A 23,864-nucleotide genomic window follows, 5' to 3' on the forward strand; every position below is an offset into this window, starting at 1 on the left:
TCAACTGAGGCTCCTTCCTCTCTGATGACTCTAGCTTGTGTCAAATTGACACACAAAACCAGACAGTACAAGGAGGTTTCAAGAACACTCCAAGTCAGGGCTGGGGAGGTGACTCAGTGGTTACAGGTGCTTGCTCCACAGTCACAAGGAACAGAGTTTGGGTGCTAGCACACACACGCAAAGCTGGGCATCCCTGCAGATGCCTATAACCCCAGGTCTAAGCCAAGTGGACCCACAAGGATCATTAGAGCTGTGTAGCCTCAAGCCTAAGCCAAGAAAAAGAGCCCAGGTTCAGGGAAAGACCTATTCTCAAGGAATAATAAATAGAGTGACAGAAGAGGAACCCTCCTGCCCTATTTTCGACTCTAGGTATGCACAGCCAAATATAAGTGTTCATATACACGTATAAGTAAGTAAACAAAGTATAAATAAATACATAATACAAATTTACAATTACACTGCCAATCAGCCTAGTAAGATAACAACTTTAGGATGACTACATGGAGGTCAGTAATGACCTTAGCAAGAGCAAGGTCAAGGGAACAGTGAGGTAGAAGCCAAACATAAAAGACACTGTATTGTTTTTGGTACAGAAGGAAGAGCTCATAACCAGGAAGCCAAATAATTTTGTTTTGTTTTGTATGTGACCCTGGGTTCCAGGTGAGCATGGTTAAAAAGCTGAAACGCTGACTTCCACAGTGGTTTGAATAAGAAATGTCCCATAACTCAGATATTTGAATACTTGGCCTCCAGTTGGTAGCACTGTTCAGGGGGAGGTTTAGGTGGCACAGCTTCACTGGAGGAAGTCCATTACTGGAGTGGTGGGGGTGGTTTCAGGCTTTCAGATAAAAGCTTAGCACCATTTCCAGTTTGCTCTCTACGTCATGCTCACAGTTCAAGACAAGCTTCCAGCTTCCCACCCCTGCCTACCGTTGGTTGCCATGCCACCAGTCCACTACTATCATGGACTCACTCTTATTCCCCTGGAACCATAAGCCCAAGTTAACTCTTCCTTCTCTAGTATGCCTTTGTCATGGTGCTTCATCATAGGAACAGAAAAGCAGCTAAGAGAGCTTCATAAACCCAGCATGAGAATCCTTCCCAGATTCATGGCTCTTTCTTACAAATAGCGAAACAAGAAGGAAGGATGCTACAGTGGGTCAGATGGGATCACCAGGGATGGTTGGAATATGAATTAGACCGCAGTAAACACAGGGCCAAAGAACTTGCTGCTCTAAAACATTGCATCATGTTGACATACAAGAACCTTATTTACTTAACTTTCTTCCTTATTGCCAAACAGGTTGCTAATGCTATAAATGCTACTGCCATAGAGGCTTATGCTTAGGGTTTTCTTCTTTCAAGTTGCTCCCTTGGATTCTTTGCCTGGAATTAGCGATTTAAACAAACTGAATATATTTATTACTTTTGAGATGTACTGCCAAATTGCTTTCCAAAAAGGTTGTGCTAATTGGCATCAGCAACACTGGGTGTTAGCATAACTTATTATCTCTTTAATTTGTATTTATTTCCTAACTATCGAGGTTGAACATATTTCCATATTTATAGCTGCTTTCCTGAATCTGCTCTGAGAGCATATGCTTTTGACCACTTGCTTTTTGGTGTCTTAACACTTTTCTTTTTTCTCTTTTCCTAATTTTATTATCTTGAGAGATTTTGCCAAGTGCTTTGCAGAGGTTTATACTTTAATTAAATTTTTCCTCTTCATATAGGTTTTTTGGGGGGGTGGGGTTTTTTTTTTGCCAGTGTTGGGGTTAAAGCCATGAACTTACACGTGCTAGGCAGTCCCTCTACTACTGAGCAATACCTCCAGTCTAAGGTTGTTTTTAAAGGAAATTAATTGTATGAATATTTTTCTTTTGTTATTACATACATCAGAGCTAAGAAAATTATACCTTCAAATTATGTGATGTTTGAGTCCATTTTCTGTGATATTTTAGTAAAGTAATTATATTAGATTTTCTTTCTATTTATTAAATATTTTATTTTTTAATTTACATGTATATATGTGTGAGAGTAAGTATATATGCCGTGTGTGTGTGTGTGTGTGTGTGTGTGTGTGTGTGTGTGTGTCTGTGTGTCTGTGTGTGTGTCTGTGTGTGCACCCATGGAGGCCAGAAGAGGGAGTCAGATCCTCTGGAACTGGAGTTGCAGACAGGTGTGAGTCACTCAATGTAGGTGTTGAGTTTTGGTCCTCTGGAATAGCAGTAAGAGCTCTTAACTGCTGAGCCATCTCACCAGCCCTGAATTAAACTTTTAAATTTAACATGAATTACGAAATAGTTTCCATAGTTTGTAAGTTATTACTTTTTAATAAAATTCCTCTAGTTATTTTGTAACACATGATCTTTGAAATACTTATATTCATTTCTGAGTTCTAGATTATGGGTCTTTATCACTATTTTAAACTCAGAACAGATTGACAATCGCTGTTGACATCCATCCAACACTATAGACTTACTGTATACAATGTATTTGTGCAATAATTTATTTGTTTACAATCAACTGACAGTGGTCATGCCTCAATGAACTTTTAAAAATACATGTATTTTAGATAGTCTAAATCAGATCATATTATTCCACATAAATACAGTATTGTTTTAAGAAAATTCCTACTCATTTCATAATGTAGAAAAATATGTTGTAGAAGTAAATTTTCCTAAGCAACATGGTATGTTTATGGATACCCAGGGATGTTTTCCCTGTCTTCCAAACGGGTATCTTCCTCATGTTTATTTACACTTAAGTTTTTAGTTGATAAGGTTCTACTATGACAAATTATAAATAGGTTCAATAGACCACTGTCATGCTACCTAATTACTCTCAGAAAAAAAAATGGCTGTGGCAAACTGTTGCAAAGCCAAAAAAAAAAAAAATCCTATTTTTGGTAGCTGTCTCCAACAAATGTCTCTTAATAAAAGTGATTTTTAAACACAGGGGATACACATTGCTTCTGAAGTTTGTCCTTGAATATTTCTACTGCTTTTATAAGTGGATTTTTTTTCTTAAAGAATGGAAGTTGAAAAGTTGTTTACCTGACAACACAGTATCATTTTTGATATTTGAGTAATAATTGAACATCTGTAATTAGATTTATTCATTTACATAATTTCTGATGTTTTTAAGCTTGGGGCCACTGTGGATCAGTGGATCTTGCGCACATTACCATATGTGCTCTCCTTTCCAGTTACATCCTAGAACAGTTTTTTAAATGCATGTATTTAGAATATATGCAACAACTAAGAATTAGCAAACAGTGACATTTTTCTGTATTTCATTTCAAATTATTTATATTACTTGCTTCTTGTTCAATTGGACAAGAAACACTGTTGACAGAATTAGTGCTGGTAGAATTTCTCCTCCTCCTCCTCCTCCTCCTCCTCCTCCTCCTCCTCCTCCACTTCCTCCTCCTCCTTCTTTCTCCTCTTTCTCCTCCTCCTCCTCTTTCTCCTCTTTCTTCCCCTTCTCCCCCTTCTCCCCTTTCTTCCCCTTCTCCCCCTCCTCCTTCTCCTCCTTCGTTTTTCGAGACCGGTTTCTCTGTGGCTTTGGAGGCTGTCCTGGAACTGTTTCCTGTAGACCAGGCTGGTCTTGAACTCACAGAAATCTGCCTGCCTCTGCCTCCTGAGTGCTGGGATTAAAAGCGTGCACCACCACCGCCCAGCAAGTTTCTTCTTTCAATTCTGATTTGTGCAAGTCTCTCTGCCATCTGTCCTTAGGCTGCTTTGTGGAAAATGCTTTTTATTTCTCTGTCTGTCATAATTTTATGGGTAAACCATTTTCACTTAACACTAAATCTCTTTATACTTGTTTACTACATTGCTCTTATTTATTGCATGTATGATGCAATAATGGGACCATGTCTACATGATGACATAGGGTTGGATTTACTTGCCTTCCTTTTCTATCAACTAGTCATTCAACTGGGAAAGCCATGCTCACAACCATGTACAAATCCCTGCACACTGTTCTCCATGCTTGTGGTGGCTAATCTTGGTTGTCCACTGCATCTGGAATCAGCTAAAACCCAAGCAGCCAGGCACGCCTGGGAGGATTTTCTTGACTGAATTTGAGGTCAGAGGACCTATTTTAAGTCTGAGCCATACCTTCTGGTGGCAGCCCATATAAAGGGAAATAGAAGAAGGAAGCTTCTACTTTTTGCCTGCTTGTTCTCACTCTTGCTAGCAAGTTCATCTGTTCTGTTGCTGAGGCATCTCTTCGCTGCAATTAAAGCCTATTTCTTTGGGATTCCTATGTAGACTGAAGAACAGCAGGTCTCTAGAATTTCCCTGGGACTGCAGCACCAGATGGGGACTGCAACAACACTCAGTCTCCTGCATTGAACAACTACCAGATCCTTGGCCTTTTGGTTGGGAGACATCCATTTTTGGACTACTCAGACCACAACCTGTAAGCCATTATAATATCACATTTTAATACATATACATGGGTATATCCATGTATATTCATTTTACACACAATCCTCTTTCTCTTCTTCTCTCCTCCCTCCCTGTAAATTATGTTTCTTTAGAGAGCCCTAACAGGATGCTCACATAATCACCTGGAGCCACAGGTACACAAACAGGAAAGTTCTGTTCAATAGCAGACTGCATTCTGCCTCTTGCTCTTTTTGCAAAACAAAAGCCTCAGAGAAATCCCTCCTAGACGAGCAGGGACTGCTCTAATTAATTCTTTTAATTATGTATTCCTCAGTGAAGATGAAGATATCCTATTCTCTAGCTGTTTTGTGTAAAGAAATAATGCTTCTTATGAACAAACGTTCTGTAATTTATGGTTTTTTTTTTTTCCTGTCCCCGCAAAGGTACTAGAATGTTACCAGGTATATGATGGGCAGCTCACAAATGGTCTTTGACCTTAACTAATAGATTGATCTGGGAACAATCACAGACTGCCAACTCTTTAGGAAAGGGTCAGGTGTTGTTGAAACAATGGCCCAAGCATTCAGGTAAGTCACAGATGGCTGGTCATGGACTAAGATATTTTGAAATAACATGATTAAGAGGGATCAGGTTTGGTAGTAAAGCAGAGTAGTAAAGCAGAGAAAGAGAGGAAAGGAGGGAGAGGGGAAGAGAGAGAGGGGAAAGGGAGTTAGTTCTTATCAATACTCCTAAAAGAATCAGTCCAGGGAGGATAGCTCAATGGTAGAGCGCTTGCTTTTGTTATGCATAAGGTCTGGGTTCAAGAGTCCAGAGATAGTTTTAAAGAGTAGCTTAAGTAAGATTACCAAATTATTGGGTGGGTAAGATGGCTCAGCAGGTAAAGGCACTTGAGGTCAAGTCTAATAACCTGAGTTTTATCCCCAGGACCCCCATGGTGGAAGAAGGGAACCAACTTTAGTGCTCACATGGACCATATCCATGCTGTGGCATGTACAAGCAGCGCGTACACACAATCATAAAATATAAGTTTTAAAAATGAACTAAATCCTTACCTCTAATGTGTGGACAGTGATGTCATGACCATGTGGAAGACTGTGCTCAGGCCAGTGGTAAGCCACAGTGGGGACTCAGGGTGAGAAAGAAAGAACTAGTCCTTGTTTGTCTGCAAGCCTTTTGACTTTGTTTGAGACAGGGTCTCACTATGGAGTCCTAGCTGACCTGAAACTTACTGTAGAAAACAACCTGGTTTCAAACTCACAGAGATCCTCCTGCCTCTGCCCCTTGAGTGGTGAGTTTACAGGCGTGATTGGTAAGCTAATTTTATAAGCAGTGCTTACAAGCTACTTTTTTCCTAGGACACAATGGCTCAGTATCACCCTTAAGGTTTCTTTTAATGACAAAGGAAAAAATACCTTGCATGATCCTAACCACTTAGCAGAGTCCTGAGGACATCAAAACATCTTAATACTTTCTACCTACTACTTAGCACCAAAAGTCAGCTGGTTTTTTCAGACCAACCAGAGAAGAACTTGGCTGACTCTGGGTACGGATGGCTGAACTTCATTTACCTTGCATCTGACCACCTGACACAGAGCTGACAGGAGTGTGCCTTGAGTTTTGGAGATCAGCCTCATTCCAGAAAATGGCAGAAAGTGACAAGACCAAGTAACTTCCAGTCCACGAGTTCTGATTGGTCACACCTTGAAAGCTTGATTCTTTTATTATTTATCTCTCATTAAATGCCCTGGCTTTCCTTTATTAAATGTTAAATCATCTTAAGTGGCATGGTTCTTGCTATTTGAAATGGCAAAGTGAGAAGAGAAAGTGGCCCATTTCCTTGTTAATGTGGCATTCAAATAAAACACAGTGAGTGCAACAGACAGGTCAACTGGCTGCTGACAGAGATTCTGTACAATTACTCAGAACACAAGAGCCGTGATTAGGGAGAAAATGTCTCCTTACAGTACTGTGCAAGGAATTCTATTCCCTCCAGGGCAGGGTAGGCATATGTATCAGGGAGAACTCTGCTCCAAATATGTTCAATGTGTCCCTTCTCTCAATCCATGTCAAGAGCTTTCCAAGGGACCCATTTGATTTGGTCCATCCAACTGCTTCCCTCCATGTGTACGGACAGTTGTTCTAAGACTGAACAGTGATGCAAAGAGTAGCTGATCAAAACAAAATCCCACAGTGAACCACATTGCAGGGATCTGCTTAACCACAAGTCTGAACTTATTTTTCTCTATTTTTAAAATCAAGGTGTATTTCTACTACATCAAAAATGCATTTTCTCTTTGATTTCAACTACTGGAGGCCATCTTTACCTAGTAAGATGACAACTCCATCAAGGTAGGCTGTGCCTTGACTAGGTTATTACTGTATCCTCAGCACCTTGTAGATGGATGGCATCTGGGAGGCCCTAACTATTCACCAACAGAATGAATGGACTCCTGTCACTCAGACTATTTCATTGTAAAAAGATTTTCTTTATACCCAGAAGGAAGCTGTACCACGTAAGACAATATCATAAAGACAAAAACATTTCCTCTTACCCTCTCTCTGAGGTTTCGAATTATCTGGATTTTAGGGCATTTTTTAGGTCCAGATGAAATATCCAGCCAGTTTTCAAAGCTTCCTGCATGTGTGCAGTCTCCTTGAAAAGTGCACCTAAAAAACAACAACAACAAAAAAACCCCAAAAATGACCAATTGGTAAATTGGCAGTCATACACATTAATTACAACTTTCTCACTATCAGCTTCAGTACAAAACACTTGGTACAGTGGGCTATTGATTTTGAATGAGAATAGGGATTTGATATTAAAAGCATTAAAAGCAACGAAGAAACAGCAGAGGGAGTGTGTGTGTGTGTGTGTGTGTGTGTGTGTGTGTGTGGTGTGTGTGTGTGTGCGCGGCGTGCGCGCGCGCGCGCGCGCGCGTGTTTTTATCGGATCATGGAGCAGAGGACAAATGTTGACAACATGTTGAACTTAGACTCCTGAGTGACCTCTCAAGATGACATCATCGGAGACATTCATCCAGATCACATCCTCTCACAGATTCAAAAACAAAGAGTTCCTGTGGAGAAATTCCTCCCCTGGACAGTCCAGACAAGGTTTATATTTTATATACGTTTTAGCTTTACAACAACATTGCTAGAATACCAACCTAGTGAGTGATTCATTTTGTGTTAAAAAAAAATAATAAAGCTACTGTTTTGTGCTTTGCAACATGATGATTAAATGAAAATATTTCAAGGGCAGAGTCTGCCCAAGAATATAATAAGACATTCCTTAACCATCTGCTGCTCCAGAACATTTATTTAGACAGATACCAAATTATATCAAAAGATATGAGTAAAACATTTTGCAAGGCCACTTTCCCAGGCCAGCCAGCTCAGAGGATGCCCCAAATAAATCTTAGGTTGTGGCCAGGGCTACATACTCTGATACATAGATGCTTTCAAGCTTCAAGCACTGTCTTCCTTGATGTGTCGGTCACTCTAGGATACATTAACTTACCAGATGGGCCACTAACCCAACAAGGAGAATGAACACCAAGGACCACATTGTCTTCAATTGGCGCGGCCCCATGCAGATTTTTTTATGAGTAATATGGAGTAGCTTGAAATACTAGACCACCCCCCCAAACCGGGCAAAGACTAAAATGAAGGTGAGAGCCAGTGAGCAACCTTGACTTTTAAAAGAAAACTAAACACCCATGATTCATGAGATTCCCACACATTGACATGGTGACAGCAATCACTTGGGGCGGGGGAGCAGTGCAGTTATGAATGGGCCCAAACAATACATCTGACTTCAAAAGAATTTATTTCTTCTTCCTCTTTTTAATTCTTAACAATTTAGGCCCCGTGGCTTCTCTTTGATTCTGTGCTCATTTGAATATGACAAATATAGTGTAGGAAGTTGGTAAGTTCCACTAACCACTCTTAGCTTGTCACCCACCAAGAAACTGGGCCCCCCAGGAGCACACATGTATCACGACTCCCCCTCTACATCTGTGTCAGTCCTTTTCCAACGTCATAACCAAAGGGGTTTTCATTAGTGACTCTTCAAGGCTGTAAATCTATCTGACCCTTGATGGCTCACTCGCCCGTCACGGATGTTAAGTTCAAATTAAACCTCTCTCAATGTCAGAAGGAGTTTTCCAGCACCACAGCTCTGGAGCACAGAGAATGACAAGGCTGGTTCCTTGTTTGTATCTGAAAAAGATCATGACTGTCAAAAATGCCCTGCCTCTTCGGGGCCCTCTGGTTTGTATCAGGGCACTCTCTGTGCCTAGAAGTAAGAAGGGGAGAAAAATTAAGCCAATTCTACAGAGACTGGAGTACAAATATTTTTGTAGGCTCTTAATGCTGACTGGAAGTCAAGGCCTAAGGCTGCCAAAAAAACAAGTGTAAAATATTTCATACAAATAGTGCAACGATTTGCCAATTTGTAGGCAGAAAAAACCAGCCATGTCGCAGAGTTATCACTCCCTTCTCTGAACTATAGCATTTCTTGTCGGAACCACACATTTTGATATTTAATCATATGCTGCCTTGAATTACAACTTAACTGTTTCATATGTCGGTGCCATTTCTCCCCAAGAAAGCACTAAGCCCTTCGAAGGAGAGGGAAGTATCTTGATGTTTCTTTAGCAAATCCCTTGGTGTCTGCCAGCATGAGATGCAAATACTTGGGTTTCAATAAATATGTTTGAATGAATGGATGAAATATGAAATCTCTGTAGGTCTCTTCTGCAGGTGATTTTTCTTTCTAGAGCTGTAATTTATGTTTGATTCCTCTTTCCGGCAAAGAGACTATTTTTCACATAAACCAAAAGTTTGTAGCTGGAGATAAAATTAGGAGTTAAGGTTAATTTATTTTTTTAAAAAGAAAATGAGACAACCTATATATAATGGGCTGTTCATTTTCTATTCCTCAGGAAACAAAACCTAACCATGTTGCACATCTAAACATAAATTCTTTGTTTATGTTAGAAAGCCATCTCTGTAAAATTTTTAACTCTCATTCCTTGCCCTTCACAAGTTAAAAAAATGAAAAAAATAAAAAGTAAGCCACAACACCAAGAATGTATAACCAGATGGTCAGCCAACAACAGTATCTTATTACTTCTCAAATATTGCAGATTGTAAGAGCTTCCTAACAGCACATTACCCACACATTTATATTTCTCCAGGAGGGGGGGAACAGAGCTTAAAGCTCCCACATTTTAGTAAACAAAACCAGGGGCTTTGAGATGATTCCTGTGAAAATTATTCTTACTCTTGTGGATCAATCAAGAAAATGGACAAATGAATAAATCCTCAAGCCACTGCCTGAATGACATAAAAATACCATTGTTGGGCATGACATATGATGAGGTCCAGTCCTTAGGGGGTCACTCTCTCCTGGATTGATGAGCAGACTCTTCTCCCAGCCCCACAAAGGTCTCATGTAGATCAGAGGGGCCTTAGCATCACAATGTAGGAGGCCAAAGATGACTCCAAACATAAGATCCTTCTTTTTCCATCTCCCAAGTGTTAGAATTACAAACAAGCACTCTACTAGCCACATCCCTGAATCTTTTAACGGGCTCCACTTCATTTTGCCAGGCCGTGGATAGGAGGAAAATTGGAGTCACCTTAGCATGAGTGTCTCCTGGAGAAACTGTCAGGGTGTGTATGTGCTCTTTGCTTATGCTATTACATTTGCTACCCCCTCTTCTGAGGATCTGCCTTAGTCCACTTTCACAGAACACCAAGACCCATATACTTATAAAGAATAGAGCTTTGGTTTTTTTTCCTCCATTTTTATTTAAATTAGAAACAAGATTGTTTTACATGCCAATCCCAGTTCCTTCTCCCTCCACTCCTCCCCTGTCCCCCACTAACAACCTACCTATCCCATACCAATTTTGCTCCCCAGGAAGAGTGAGGTCTTCCATGGGACATCTTCTTCAGAGTCTTTCATATCCTTTGGGATAGGGCCTAGATCTTCCCTGTGTGTCTAAGCTGAGAGAGTATCCCTCTATGTGGAATGGGCTCCCAAAGTCCATTCCTATGCTAGGGATAAGTACTGATCCACTACAAGAGGCCCCATAGATTTCCAAGGCCTCCACACTGACACCCACATTCATGGGGTCTGGATCAGTTCCATGCTGGTTTCCCAATGATCAATCTGGGGACCAAGAGCTCCCCCTTGTTCAGGTCAGCTGTTTCTGTGGGTTTCACCAGCCTGATCTTGACCCCTTTGGGATAGCCAAGATTGGGAGTCTGACTCTGGCAAGGTGCTTCTAGTTGTGTCATTCCATGGAAGAAGGCAGAAGGGTAAGAGACTACAAGAAGAGATACTGAGTGCACCATCTCCAGACTTTCCTTCCATGCTGTCTCTAAGCATCCTTGTGAGTGGAGCACTTTGTGAGTGGCCAAAATGCTTCCCACTAATGCCCACCCCCACCTCTCAGCACTGCTGCACCAGGGTTTAAGTTCCCAACATGCTTTTGAGAGGGACACACTCAAGCCACAGCATGCCACATCTGGCCCTAAAACTTCACATCATTCTCACATGAAAACTACATTCATTCTATCTCAGTAGCCTCCAAAGACTTAAATGGCCCAATACCAACTCAAAATCTCGACTCTGACTAAAGCAATTGTCGGGGAGATCCTGGATATGATACATCAGGAGACAAATTCCTCTCCAGCTGTGAGATGTTAAAATTAAATGTGTGTGAGTCCAGGATACAATGATGAGACAGACAGGCAGATATTCCCATTTCCTAAGAACTAAGCACAAAGAAATGCATAACTGGTTCCATGTAAGTCTACAACTCAACAATGTGGAGTGTGTTAAATCTTCAGACTCCAGAATAATCTTTAAGTACATGTACCCACATCCTGGAACACAGCTACCAAGCACCCAGGCTGCTCTGCATCTAAGGTTAGGATTGGCTTAGTCCACTTACCAGCTCTTTTAAGTTAGGTCTTCTACCTGCAGCTGAGGGGTTTAGCGATGGTATAATTCTGAGGTCTCGGAAGCTGCCCCATTCCCATCCCTTGACTTTCTAGGCATTGCTGTAGTAGAGACTCTCTAGATACCCTCTCTTTGTCCCAGTAGCAAGTTTCTTCATGGGCTCCCAGGCTAGTTAGATGGAGGCCCTCACTGCCTCCTAGCTCATGACACCTGCATAGCTATAAAACTAGTATCAAGTAGATGGTCTACCACATGCACCCTCCAGAATGTCAATCTAAGCTATATCTAGACCTGCTTGACCCACAGCTGGGATGGCCAAGATGCACTGAACCAGACTACAAGGAGCCGAGTCCCAAAGTGGCCCAGCAAGTGAATGCTGAGGACTTTAGGGCACCTCTCTGGAAGCTTTATCCTGAAGGACCCAACCTACTTTGAAGAAATGTCTCTGAGGTCATTCCCTGCTATCTTGATAATTGGAACCTGGATGCCTATCATTTATGGTAATTTCTAGTAAACACTCCTTTAGTCACACCCCTAATTTCATCTTCTAAAATTGCCTCTTCATTTTTTATCTGGCCAGCTGAGAATTTTCCAAAGCTTTCTCCCCCTTCCTATTTAATTAAGCTTTTCTTATTCTCCCACATCTTACTATACCCAATAAAAAGTAATCACACAGCTCCTTTAAGACTTAGCTTAGAAATTTTTCCACTAAAGACCTTATATCCATCTTCCACAAATTTCTGGGACATGGGCACAGTAACACCAACCTCTCTGCAACTGTTTAACAAGGACAGTGTGGTGCTTGAATGAGAAATGTCCCACATGGGCTCATGTTTTTGAACATTTGGTCCCCAATTTGTGGCACTGTTTGGAGAGGTTATTTAGGAGGAAGAGCTTTGTTGGAGGAAGTATATCATGAGGAGAGTGATTTGAGGGCTTACACAGCCTCACCCCACTTCTTGTTCATGCTTGCCTCTCCCCCTTCCTGCGTGCTGATGAAATATGATCAGACAGCTTCCTACTCCTGGCCACTATATCATGCATTCCCAGCCATGATGGACTCTATCCCCCTGGAATCATAAGTTAAAATAAATCCTTTCTGCCTTCAGTTGCTTCTGGTCATGCAATAGCAACAGAAATGGAACTGATACAGATGGCCTCTATTCCAATTTCAAAATCCTTGTTTGTCACTCACACCTGAGATCGCTACAGAAAGCCTTCATTGTCCATATTTCTACAAATATTTTGATCATAACCATGTATATAATCTCTAGGAAGTCCCTCCCAGGCTTTCTCCACACTGCTGGTTTTTATACCCTCTCATCAGTATCACCCTTACTGGAGAAATGGTTGAGCAGGTAACAGCAGTTGCCAGTCTTGCAGAAGACCTGGGTTCAGTTCCAGCACCCACATCAGGTAGCTCACATCTGCCCATAACTCCAGTTTCTGGGCATCCAACTCCTTCTTCTGGCCTCTGTGGGCACCAGACCTGCCCATCGTACACATATACACATACATGTAGACACTAATTATTCTTAAAATAAAAATAAATATGTTATCCAAAAAGGAATTAGCCTTCACATTGCAAAAAGGCCTTTCCCATGCTGCTGCTCCAGATTCTTTCAGATTCTAGCCAGGACCAGTTCCCAGCCAGCCCCACACTGTCAGGTATTGATTATATCATCAGCCCTGCTTCTCAGCACCAATTATGGGTCTAAGTCCATTTTGTGTACTTAAAACATTATACTGCAGACTGAGTAATTTGTAAAGAACAATTTTTTTTTTCTTACAGCTCTAGAAGTCCAAAGTTGAAGGGTCCAGACCTGGTAAAGATGTTTTTGATGCATTACGCTATGATGGAGGGGTAAGGAAAATGCAAGAGCAAGAAACAGAACTCACAGCCTCTAGCATGTTCATAACCGGATTGGTCTATTTCTGACTACAGAGCCCTCATGCCATGAACACTTCCCTACAGGCCCCACCCCAACAGGCCCACATCCAACAGGTCCCCCCTCTCAACAGACCCCCACCTCCCAATAGCCCCCATAACTGTTCCCCCTCAACAGGCCTCAATCCCAACAGGCCCCACCCCACAATAGGATCAATCTACGAGCCCAGATCCCAATCACTATCTGTGATGGTTGGCTTTAATGGCAACTTGTCACAAATCAGAACCATCTGAGTAAACAGCCTCACCAGAGGACTTGACTTGGCTGCCTTGATTGATCTGGGGGGACCCACCCCAATTGTGGGCAGCACCTCCTGGTAGCAGCCCAGATTAAAGAGGATATTTTGCTGTCTTGGCTTTCCCCCTTGTCTCTTAATTAATTCACCTGCTGCTGTTGATTCCTTCTTTGTCACCAGAAGCAGCACTTCCAAGCTGCTATTGTTGAGTGGGGACTAGCAGCTCTCTAGGAACCTCCCAAATTTTGGCACCAGATGGAGACTGCAGAAGTACCCAGGTAACTACTAGGTTCTCAGTCTCCCCACTTTGAGACAGCCATTGTGGGATTACTCTAACTGCTGAGGCACCCAACTGCAAGGACCAAGCAATGACCAGGTTCTCAGATACTAGACAGCAATTGTTACTATTTCAGCAAAACTGAGTTAATATATGTACATACATGCACATTTTATACATGTTTTGTTACTCTAGAAACCCCTAACTAAAACACTGTTCTCTTTTATTTTGTTCCTATTTCTAATTAGATCTCATGCCTACATGATAAAGTCAATAAGTAGATACAAATCTATTTTATTTTATTTTATTTTATTGGTTTTTCAAGACAGGGTTTCTCTGTGTAGATTTGGAACCTATCCTGGCACTCGCTCTAGAGACCAGGCTGGCCTCGAACTCACAGAGATCCGCCTGCCTCTGCCTCCTGAGTGCTGAGATTAAAGGCGTGCGCCACCAACACCCAGCCAAATCTATTTGAAAATTAGAAAATAAAGCTGTCCAGATGAGAAGATTTCCTGAAGAAAACCAAGTTAAATTTTAAACAAAGGCTTTCCTTAGGTGAAAAACTCTATGCAGTAACAATTAGTGCAGGAAATTATTTAGGAAGCCTGTTCTCAGTTTACTATAAATGTGTTATAGAGCTCAATTTGTTCAAAAATAATAATAGACTTTAATGCTGCCACTTGAATATACAAGAAAATGGACCATCTCCCCCATCTGTAACCCAGAAAATATTTTCCAAATCTACACAGCCCCTAAGAGGCCAACCGGAGCTTTAGACACTTCTAAGCTTGTACTCTGGTAGAGTGAGTTTGCTTCCTAAGTAAATAGAAATCTGTGTAAGATCACTGGAAAACTACCCCACCTAAGCATGGAGGAAACAGTGCTGGAGCTGGGCCCTGTTCTGAGGTTACAGTTAGTTTTCACAACAACCTCCTCCTATGCCAGAGGTTGTCAACCTTCCTAATGTTGCAACCCTTTAATACAGTTCCTCCTGTTGTGGTGACCACCCTCTATAAAATTACTTTTATTGCTACTTCAGAGCTGTAATTTTGCTGCTATTATGAATAATAATGTAAATATCTATGTTTTCTGATGATCTTAGGCAACTCCTATGAAAGGGTCATTTGACCTTCACAGAGGTCGAAACCTACAGGATGAGAATCACTGCTCTATAGGGACAAAATAGTTTCATAGGCACATAGATTCACACTCGACCACAGGTTGTCAAGTCTGACCTCAGAACTACACACTTGGCCACCTAGCTGCACAGCTTCCCAGGACTACTTGAAGCATTGTTTTCTAAAGTGCATAGGATAAGGCCTCTCAGAGCCCCTACTAGTCTCCTGGGACCTCAGCGAATTTAAAAAATGGTGGCTAAGCTGAGACAGGACAAGGAAGTGGATCTCAGGTACCAAAGACCATAAAGGGTGAGGCAGTCTTTAGGATGAAAAGCACACTGAGGCTTTGAGAGAGAAACACTTCATGGAGGAGATTCTGAGAGACCTCTGATTTTTATTATCAGGGCATCCAGTTCTGCTAAAGGTTAAAATCCCTGGTGGACTTAGCCTTACAAACTTATTGTGCTCTAAAAATTGCTTGCAAACCATCTGTTTATAATATAAAATATATTTCCTCCATAGAAATAATATTATAATCAGTGATTAGGTTTCCAGGTTAGGACACAAAACCTACTTACCTATAATGTAGCCTTGATATTATGTATCTGCAATAAAAGAATAGCAGAAAACAAGGAGACTGCAGCCATTTGAATTATATAGCAGTTTTTCTTCTTCTTTACTTATTTGTGTTTCTGCTCAGTTGGTAGTCTGGGAATGGTGCCCAACTGGATTGACTTTTAAATGTATTATTATTGCATTGTATTTGTATAGCATTTCTATTTTTTAAAATGGGCATGGTTTAAACTATCAATTGTTTTCATGCAAACACAAAGGACAGGAAGACCCACTTCTGAAAGCTTGAAACCTCAAGTTTCTAGGTAGGTGAAGTGCCTGTATACTGGGTTGGGGTGGGGGAGGGGGAGAAATCTTGAGAATCTGACTCTATTAGGCTAGAATCTCTCAGTAAAAATTTACCACTTACTCAACCTTGAAATAGAAACTCTGAGCTCAGAAATGTAACTCCTACTTCCTGCCACTAGAATTTCATCAGCATCCTCTAATCTAATTGTTCACCAAGAGCAGACTGTCCCCCAAGGAATCTGATAACTAAATATCAGGTAATTGGCTTGAATGTGGGGTGAGTGTGACCTGTGCCAAAGATCCCATACTGATAAAATATCAGGAAACTTTTAACAAGCCAACGATCCAGCTTCTCTCCTCTCACACAGGCAACCGCATCTTCAAGGGGGAATGGTTTTCTCCAAGAGCATCCCAAGGTCCTTGGCTAAGTGATTTGCAACAGAGGTCTCCATCTTCAGGAAAGGTACAGAGCACAAAAGAGGGACCAGGTGGTCTCCAGAGTCGGGTGACATTCATTACAGTTGCCAGTCCACGAGATGAAGGAGTCAGACTCCATTAAATAAAAGAGAATAGGAAGTCACTGTGACAAACTAAACTCTGAATTAAAGGCTCCCAGAGTCAGGAAGGGGGAATGCCAAAATACAAGACCAAAATAACTTGCTAAGAAAGCTGAAAAATTGGATCTTCATCACTGAGTCTGCAAATCAGTCTACATGAGAAACTATACTAATAACACGGAAGTCTGGTATTTTTAAAACGGCAAAAATGCCTAGCATGCCAGGCAATGCCAATCACATGATTTCATTCATTTATTCTTCACCAAAAAACCTGTAAAGTAGCTATCATGATTGTTCTCAATTAACAGACTAGGGGAACTGAGGTTTTACAAGACTCCCTGTTACTTTCCTAAGGCACAGTTAGTATATGGAGAAGCTGAGATACTGAATTAAGCAGGTTGGCATTACAAGACCACTTCTCATCTACTACTCTGTGTTGACACTGATCATAGCTAATACAATAGCTAACTAAGGAGCCTTGTCCTTAGACCATTTTGTGTCCCTGTGACAGAATGTCATCAGTAGGAAACTTATTTTTTTGCAGCTCCAAAGGCTAGGAAATCCAAGGTCAATGACTTATCCAGCAAGAGCCATCTTGGTGTATCATCCCATGGCAGAAGACAGCAATGCAGGATGTGTATGAGCACAAAATAGTAAGAAGTCAGAATTGCATCCAGAATCTTTTTCATTCATTAGCCCATTCATGAATGTAGAGCTCTCATGAACTATCTCCTAAGAGGTCCCAACTCCCAATACTGTTTTGCTAGGGAGTTTTTCCAACACAGGCTTTTGTTGGAGGGACACATTCAAACAACAGCACCTTCTTACTGCTATGGATCTTGCACCATGTCTAAGGCCAGTGGGAAAAATGCATTAACCTTCAGAAACAGGCAACATTGTTACCACCTCCATGTCAAACATATGGAAACTGAGGTACAGTGAGGTTAGTTAGCATGATGTCTAGCAACAACATCCACACTCTTTATACTATATCAAATTGTTTAATTTTTTATAGTCTTCTTTGTGGGAACATCATAAGTACCAATGTGATACTACATTGATTTTCCAAGGGCATGTCCATATAGGAAAATACAGGTTATATTTAATTTTCAAAGTGAGTTGTTTGGGAAATATGTTACATAAAATTAAACAAGTCTCCTGCTACAAACCTCTGAGGGCCTTGAACATGCCACTTGCTTTGTAACTTGCTAAGACAAAGACAAATGATGCACCCACTCTGAACTCTTGTTGAAGTGTTATCTTGAGGGAACAGAAATTCCAGTTACACACATCAGGAAGCTATACCCAACTGTTTTGACTAGGAAACTGTGGTAGTTTGAATGAGGATGGCTTTCATCAGCTTGTATATTTAAACATTTGTTAGTGGAACTATTTGGGAAGCCTTAAGTGATGTGGCCTTGTTGGAAGGGGTGTGTCCTTAGGGGTAGGCTTCAGAGTTTCAAAAGCACACTCCAGACTCAATCTGTCTATTTCTGGCTGCTGCCTGTGGGTCAGAATGTAAAGTTCTCAGCTACTGCTCCAGCACCATGACTCTCTGCTTCTGGCCACAATGATCATGAACTAACCTTTTAAAACTATAAGTAACCCTCCAATTAAATGCTTTTTTTTTTAACAGTTGCCTTGTCCATGTTGTCTCTTAAAAGAAATACAACAGTAACTAAGACAGCAATAATTCACATGGCAGAGTCAGAAAACTTTGTACCATAATTAGCTAAACAAATACAAAATGCTAGTGACTAGATAGGAATCTGAGTAATAAGGTTGACCAGATGTCCATTTGCATAACTTCTCTATTCTAGTTCAACATTCAGTGTGCTTTCCCATATACAAAGGCAAGCACAGCACAAGACTTCTTAGAAGACTCTTGCAGCTCTTCCATCTCTCAGGAGGAAAGGGTTTTTGGGTGTCTCCTTATGTCTTGAACAGCAACTATTAAGAGTATTTGTTGACTGTCTACTTCCCACACTAATTTTTTTAAGCTTCTTTGGGGCACAGGCTCGTTCATCTTTGTTTTCTCCAGAATCTAGTCAAGGATCTGGCCCATTGCTTGTATTCAACAAAGGTTAGTAGAGTTGGAGTAAGAATTAAAATTTAAAGGGACTAAATTCTTGCCAGTGTCTCCATGATACCAGCCTAAGTCGTTTCATTGATTTTTGTTCATTAGGTCGGCCTGTTAACTGGCACGGTGGAAAATCAGGCTTTGTCTTGGAACTTGGAGCTGTTTAGCACACATGAAACACATTTGCAGATTGAAACACTCACACAAAAGGGATTTGTGGCCTTCGCTCCATGTGGTTCTTTAGCGACAGATAAGCATACTAAAAGTTTTCACTTTTCATTTCCAGTACAGACATTATACAAAAGAATGCTGGGAAGGTGTTTAGAAAAACTAGGTAGTGTGGAAATAAAAGTGAGAAAATGATGCCTCTTGACCCGAGAAGCTCTGGGTTCTACCCCTATCTAATACATCCCCTGTGTCACTGGGGACACTTTTAGGCTTTTGGGGCCCATTTCCCTAGCACTGAGTAAGTGGCAACAATACTACAGCCCTTCCTCTTGAGGGTCGTATCAATTCTCACCTCACCTATCAGAAACAGTGCACACTCCAAATAGCAGAATAACAACAGCCTAACACTACAAGATGGTACAAGAGCAAAAACTAAGACTGGCAGGCAGGCCTTGGGATGCAGATCTGAACATTGTGTTTAGATGTGGAGGAGTTGCTGGGAACAGAACAAACATGAGGTCACAGAGACAAGTGAAAACATTTGAGGAATTTTTAAAAGCCAATCAATACATGCTTATGAAAGTTCATGCTGCCTTAGATAAGGTCATTTAAAAAAAAAAAAAAAACAACCTCCGTTCCATTAAAACATGTATTTACTAGAAGGGGTACTCTTAATGGTGCTTGTTAAAATTCGGAGCATCACTTAAAGAGATGGTGAGGATAAATACTGGAGTTGGAATTCTGACCTTAGGTCCTCAGTTGCTCATATCTACCAAATAAAACAAGCTGGCTTCTGAGCAATGTGAGCATAGTCACTGACATCCACCCAAGAGACCAACAGGGGAGCCATATCCCTCAACACTCTTAGTGCCTCTTTATCTTCTGCTTCTTCAGTAAGTAGGCTCAGCCCATAGCTCTTCCAGCAGCTAGCAAAGGGGGTAAAGAGCCCAGGGGACTCATCTTGGCCCCAGACCCATTTCTAGTATGGGAATTTCCCCTGAGCTCCTTCCACCATTCATAATAACCCAAATGCACAGGTTCAGGCTGTGCCAGGGTCATTCAGGAATGCCCTAAGGCCAGAACAGCATATTCCTCTCTGCTTCCCACTGCTTCCACCCCACAGACAGTTGTCCTACTTGCTTCTATACAATTAGTCAGCACAATGGGGTCCTCACAGAAGAAGGAGGGGCCACCCCCAAATCACATTATTATCATTATCACTGTCATTACAGTTGCAATGAAGCATAAAGAAGTGTCACTGCACAGGATTCAAGCCTGAGATCTGCACAAGGACACATCCTCACCTGGAAAGAAAGAAGGAAGGTATATACATAGTGATTTTCTGTCTCCAAGTATCTTCCTGACCATTCTGTTAAATTCTACAGTGACACCGAAAGGTGAGCATGCTCCTTCTGTCCCAGAAAGGTCTTCCAGGACTCCCAGTTTAAAACTGCTAATTATGCCCCTCTTTCCTTTCCTCAATTTTATTTAGTTCTGCTTGCTTTCTCCTGTGCCTTCCTCCCAAGTGACATACCCACCCATAACCTCAGAATGTCACCCTCCTTGGAAATAATCTTAGAAAGGGTAATTAGTTAAGAGCCCAAGATGAGAGTATCCTGGGTTTAGAATTTACAGTGACTGGTATCTTGCTAGGATAAAGAAGAGAGAGATTTGAATGCACACAAGGAAGGAGGCCACATGAGACTTGAGACCAAGAGAGCTATTCTACCATGAGCCAAGGAGCACCAGCAGCCAGTAGAAGCAGGGAGGAAAGATCTTTTCTAGAGCCTCCACAGGGTACCTGGCCCCCTGACACCTTGGTTTCAGACTTTTGTCTTCTGGAAGTACAACAAATACATTTGTGCTATTTTAAGCCACCAACTTTGTGGTAACTTTCATTATGGTAACTCCAGGAGACTAAAATCCCTTACTCAGAAGACTTGCATGAAAGTAACCATCTTTGCAACTCACTGGGAGTGCTGAAAACAGATGACACATAGTAGGTGTTTAATATCTGTTGATGAATGTGCAGAGTAGTTTCTGTAACAGGGGAGGGCACTGGGTTCTGTTTCCTTCCTCAGTCCACAGGTTATTGTGAAATGTCCATATGGATACTTGTTCCAGCTTTGTCCTCTCTGAGGGACACCATGTCCTTCCTGTCTCTCTGCCTCTTTCCTACAATGGTAGACAGTGAACTGGTTTGGGATTTGGAAATAAACCCAGATTTATATAATCTGAGGCTGGTGAAGAATGGACTCTAAGGATATCTACATCCTAATCCCTGGGACCCACGACTACATCACCTTCATGGTGAACTCTTGGCAAATGTGGATCAGTTAAGAACCTTAAGGTAGGGCTACTTTGCAGTTATCTCTGTGGCCCAATGTTAGCACAAAGATCAGAGATAGGACTGCAGGACCAGCCGAATCTGGAGATGATACACTATTGGCTTTGAAAGCCCAGCAAAGAGAAGCTGATGAGGAATGTGAGCTGCCCTGAGAAGCAGGAAAAGGGAAGGACATGGGGTGTTTCTACAGCCTCAAGGAGAAGGTCTGTGCACACCTCTATTACAGTCCAGTGAAACCCCACTTCAGACTCCTCCCTTCCAGAGCTGCAGTGTCAACATTTCGTGCTCTAAAAGCCACCACTCACTCCTTACGACAGTAGTTGGAGGTCAAGAACCACCCATACCTATCTTCTCCTCTATAAAGTGAGGTGGTAATAGTACTGATCCCTGACTTCTTAAGATGCCAGGAAGGACAAGCAGGCACAGGGTGGAGTCTCCTGGAGGTGTGTGTTCAAGGCAGGCTCTCTGAGCCAGTTCACTCTGGAGTTTGCTAGCAGGATGCTACAGGGCAGCCTCTGTAATGGACGTCATTTATTGGGGCTTCAGAAGAACATGGCCACATGTACTGTGCGCCATGGACTGTCACTGCTAAGTTTTAGAACAATGGCACTCTGGTGGGCAGGGTTCCCACAGGGCTAACAATTGGCCCAGACTTCATGAAGAAGTACCTCTTAAGTAGAGGAGAGGCCTCATGACAGGAGAGAATCTTTATTTCTCTCCTGTATCTAGATCCTTTCTGCTTCTGCCAGTCATTCAGTGGTCAGACATGAGCTGGACCATGAGGGGCTTGCTGAAGGACTGAGCTGAGAAACGATCTGTTTCAGAGCCCCAACAGTGAGTGAATATTTCAAAACAGCTACTAGGGGTTGCCTGAAGGTCTTCCAACTGTCACCATGGAAAAAAAAAACAGGCAGAAGAATCCAGGGGGAGGTTAAATTTATACAAACAATCAAGGGGGCATTCATACCCTGTAATTAGCACGTTGGGGGCTCTGTCTCTATCCTGTGCACGGTATTGTTAAAGAACCAGCTCGAATGGCTGCTCCTGTTTGGCTCATTTTCTGAGGAGGACCCAGTCCAGCTTCCATTGTGACTGGGCCCCAAAAAAACAGCCACCAAGAAGATGGCCCAGGAAGAGATACAAGATAAACTCACTCTACAAAATGCACAAGGAGGGGGAGGTAGTCCCACCAATGCCTGACTTGATGTAATTCATCTCTACACTGCCAACATGATAATCTTTGCAAGACATAAATCTTTTAAAGACACAGTCCTCTGCTTAAAGCCCTTTAATGAGCTCCCAGCACATACTAATTAAATCTAAACTCAGAGCTTTCGCTTCCTGATCCCACCCAACACCCTTATCCCTTCCTTCCTTTCCTTCCTAGCCAGGGTCCTAGAGACAAAAATCCAACATGCCACTCCTAAACAGGCCTTAGGCTGAGCTTTTTTTTTTTCCTTCATGAAATCTCTCCCACCCGATCTTCCCTTTGTGAAAATCCAGGTCCAATTTCAGACTACCTTCCCTTTAAAGCTGAGGGCAACCCTGGTCCCTCCTTAATTTCCACTATAGCCTACAGTACCCTAGCACTTCCTAGGAGCCAGACTCTGCCTTCAATTTCATGGACATTACCTGGTTGAACCCTCTCAGCACCCTCCACAAGATGGGTATTACCATCAACCCTGCTTTGACATAAAGATGAAACATGCAGGTTCTCCACATGGACGACCAGATCCCATTCCACGCAAGCCAGCCTTGGGAGCTTTATTTACCCCTCCTCTCCTGTGCCATTCAGTATAGTAGTACGGCAGTCAGTATTGCTTACCCAAGCAGACTGCCCCTCCTACATCCTGCTCAGTAAAGGACACCTCTATCTGATCCCTGAAGCCAGCTGTCTGCACCCACTCCCCTGTAACCTCAACAGATGATCCCCTGTATTGCTGGTAAAAGAGAACTCACCTGCCTTGCGCAACTCTCAGAAGTCCTTCCCCGTCTGACCCAGGCATCCTCCTTTGACCTTCAATCTTGTACCTACCCCTTGAACTGGGCCACAGGAAGAATCTAGCTTGTTTGGGTGTCAGTTCTTTCATTTGCCAGGTGTTGGGTCAAGGGAGAAAGAATACATCTTCCTGAAAAACAGTGGCCACCTTGATCTTTCATTTTTCATTTTATGGCCCTATTTTTAGTGTGCCTTGCTCTGGGCAGAACTCAATTAATCACCAAGTCCTGTCAGTGCTCACTTCCAAATAGCTCCCAAACTCTGAAACCTACCCACTTCTTCCCAGTATCATGCTAACCCAGCCTGTTTTTACAACTGCCTGCTGACCGATCTGCCAGCTCCCAGCAATGTCTCAAGTCCAGCTTGCTACAAACTTCACTCAGCTGCTCACTGGCCTGATGTAAGCTGGGAGGTGACTCCTGAAGATCCTTCTACCAAAACCCAAATTCTTTAACACAACCTATGATCCCTTCCTTCATCTGCCCCATTGACCATGTCTCCTCATCGCCCACCACTCTTCTGCCATGCCATGACTCATCTGCACTCACTTTCAAGCCAGGGACTCATTGTACTCTTTGCCAGCCTGTACCCTCAGCCAATTTCCCCTGCTGGCATCTGCCTATGCTTTAGGTTTGGCTGAGTTCTCTCTCCCTCACGAAGTTCTCCCCTAACCTTTGAGTTCGTTTCCCTGACATTTTGAGTTAGATGTTCTTCATGTGTCTCTATGAAATCCTATATGTCTTCTATGCCTAGCCATATCACTCTATTTCATTCATCTCCTATACGTCTTGAGATTAGATTTATGTACCTAAATCCCCAAGCCCTCCTGTACCAAAATTACTCATCCATATTGCCCTTTGTCATGCCATTTTATAACAT

At 42.1% G+C, this 23,864-nt stretch overlaps 1 protein-coding gene across 2 annotated transcripts in view; it reads right to left on the reverse strand.

Moving 5' to 3' along the window:
* Plxnc1 (plexin C1) overlaps positions 1-23,864 on the reverse strand; it is a 146,371-nt gene that overhangs the window by 78,974 nt on the left and 43,533 nt on the right. For both annotated transcript variants that reach the window (XM_027392654.2, XM_035450691.1), the window contains exon 5: positions 6,971-7,085. In XM_027392654.2, the coding sequence (XP_027248455.1) occupies positions 6,971-7,085 (115 nt within the window). The remainder of the gene's footprint in view (positions 1-6,970; positions 7,086-23,864) is intronic.

Source organism: Cricetulus griseus (assembly GCF_003668045.3).
Source record: "Cricetulus griseus strain 17A/GY chromosome 1 unlocalized genomic scaffold, alternate assembly CriGri-PICRH-1.0 chr1_0, whole genome shotgun sequence".
In the NCBI taxonomy this organism is placed as follows: Eukaryota; Metazoa; Chordata; class Mammalia; order Rodentia; family Cricetidae; genus Cricetulus; species Cricetulus griseus.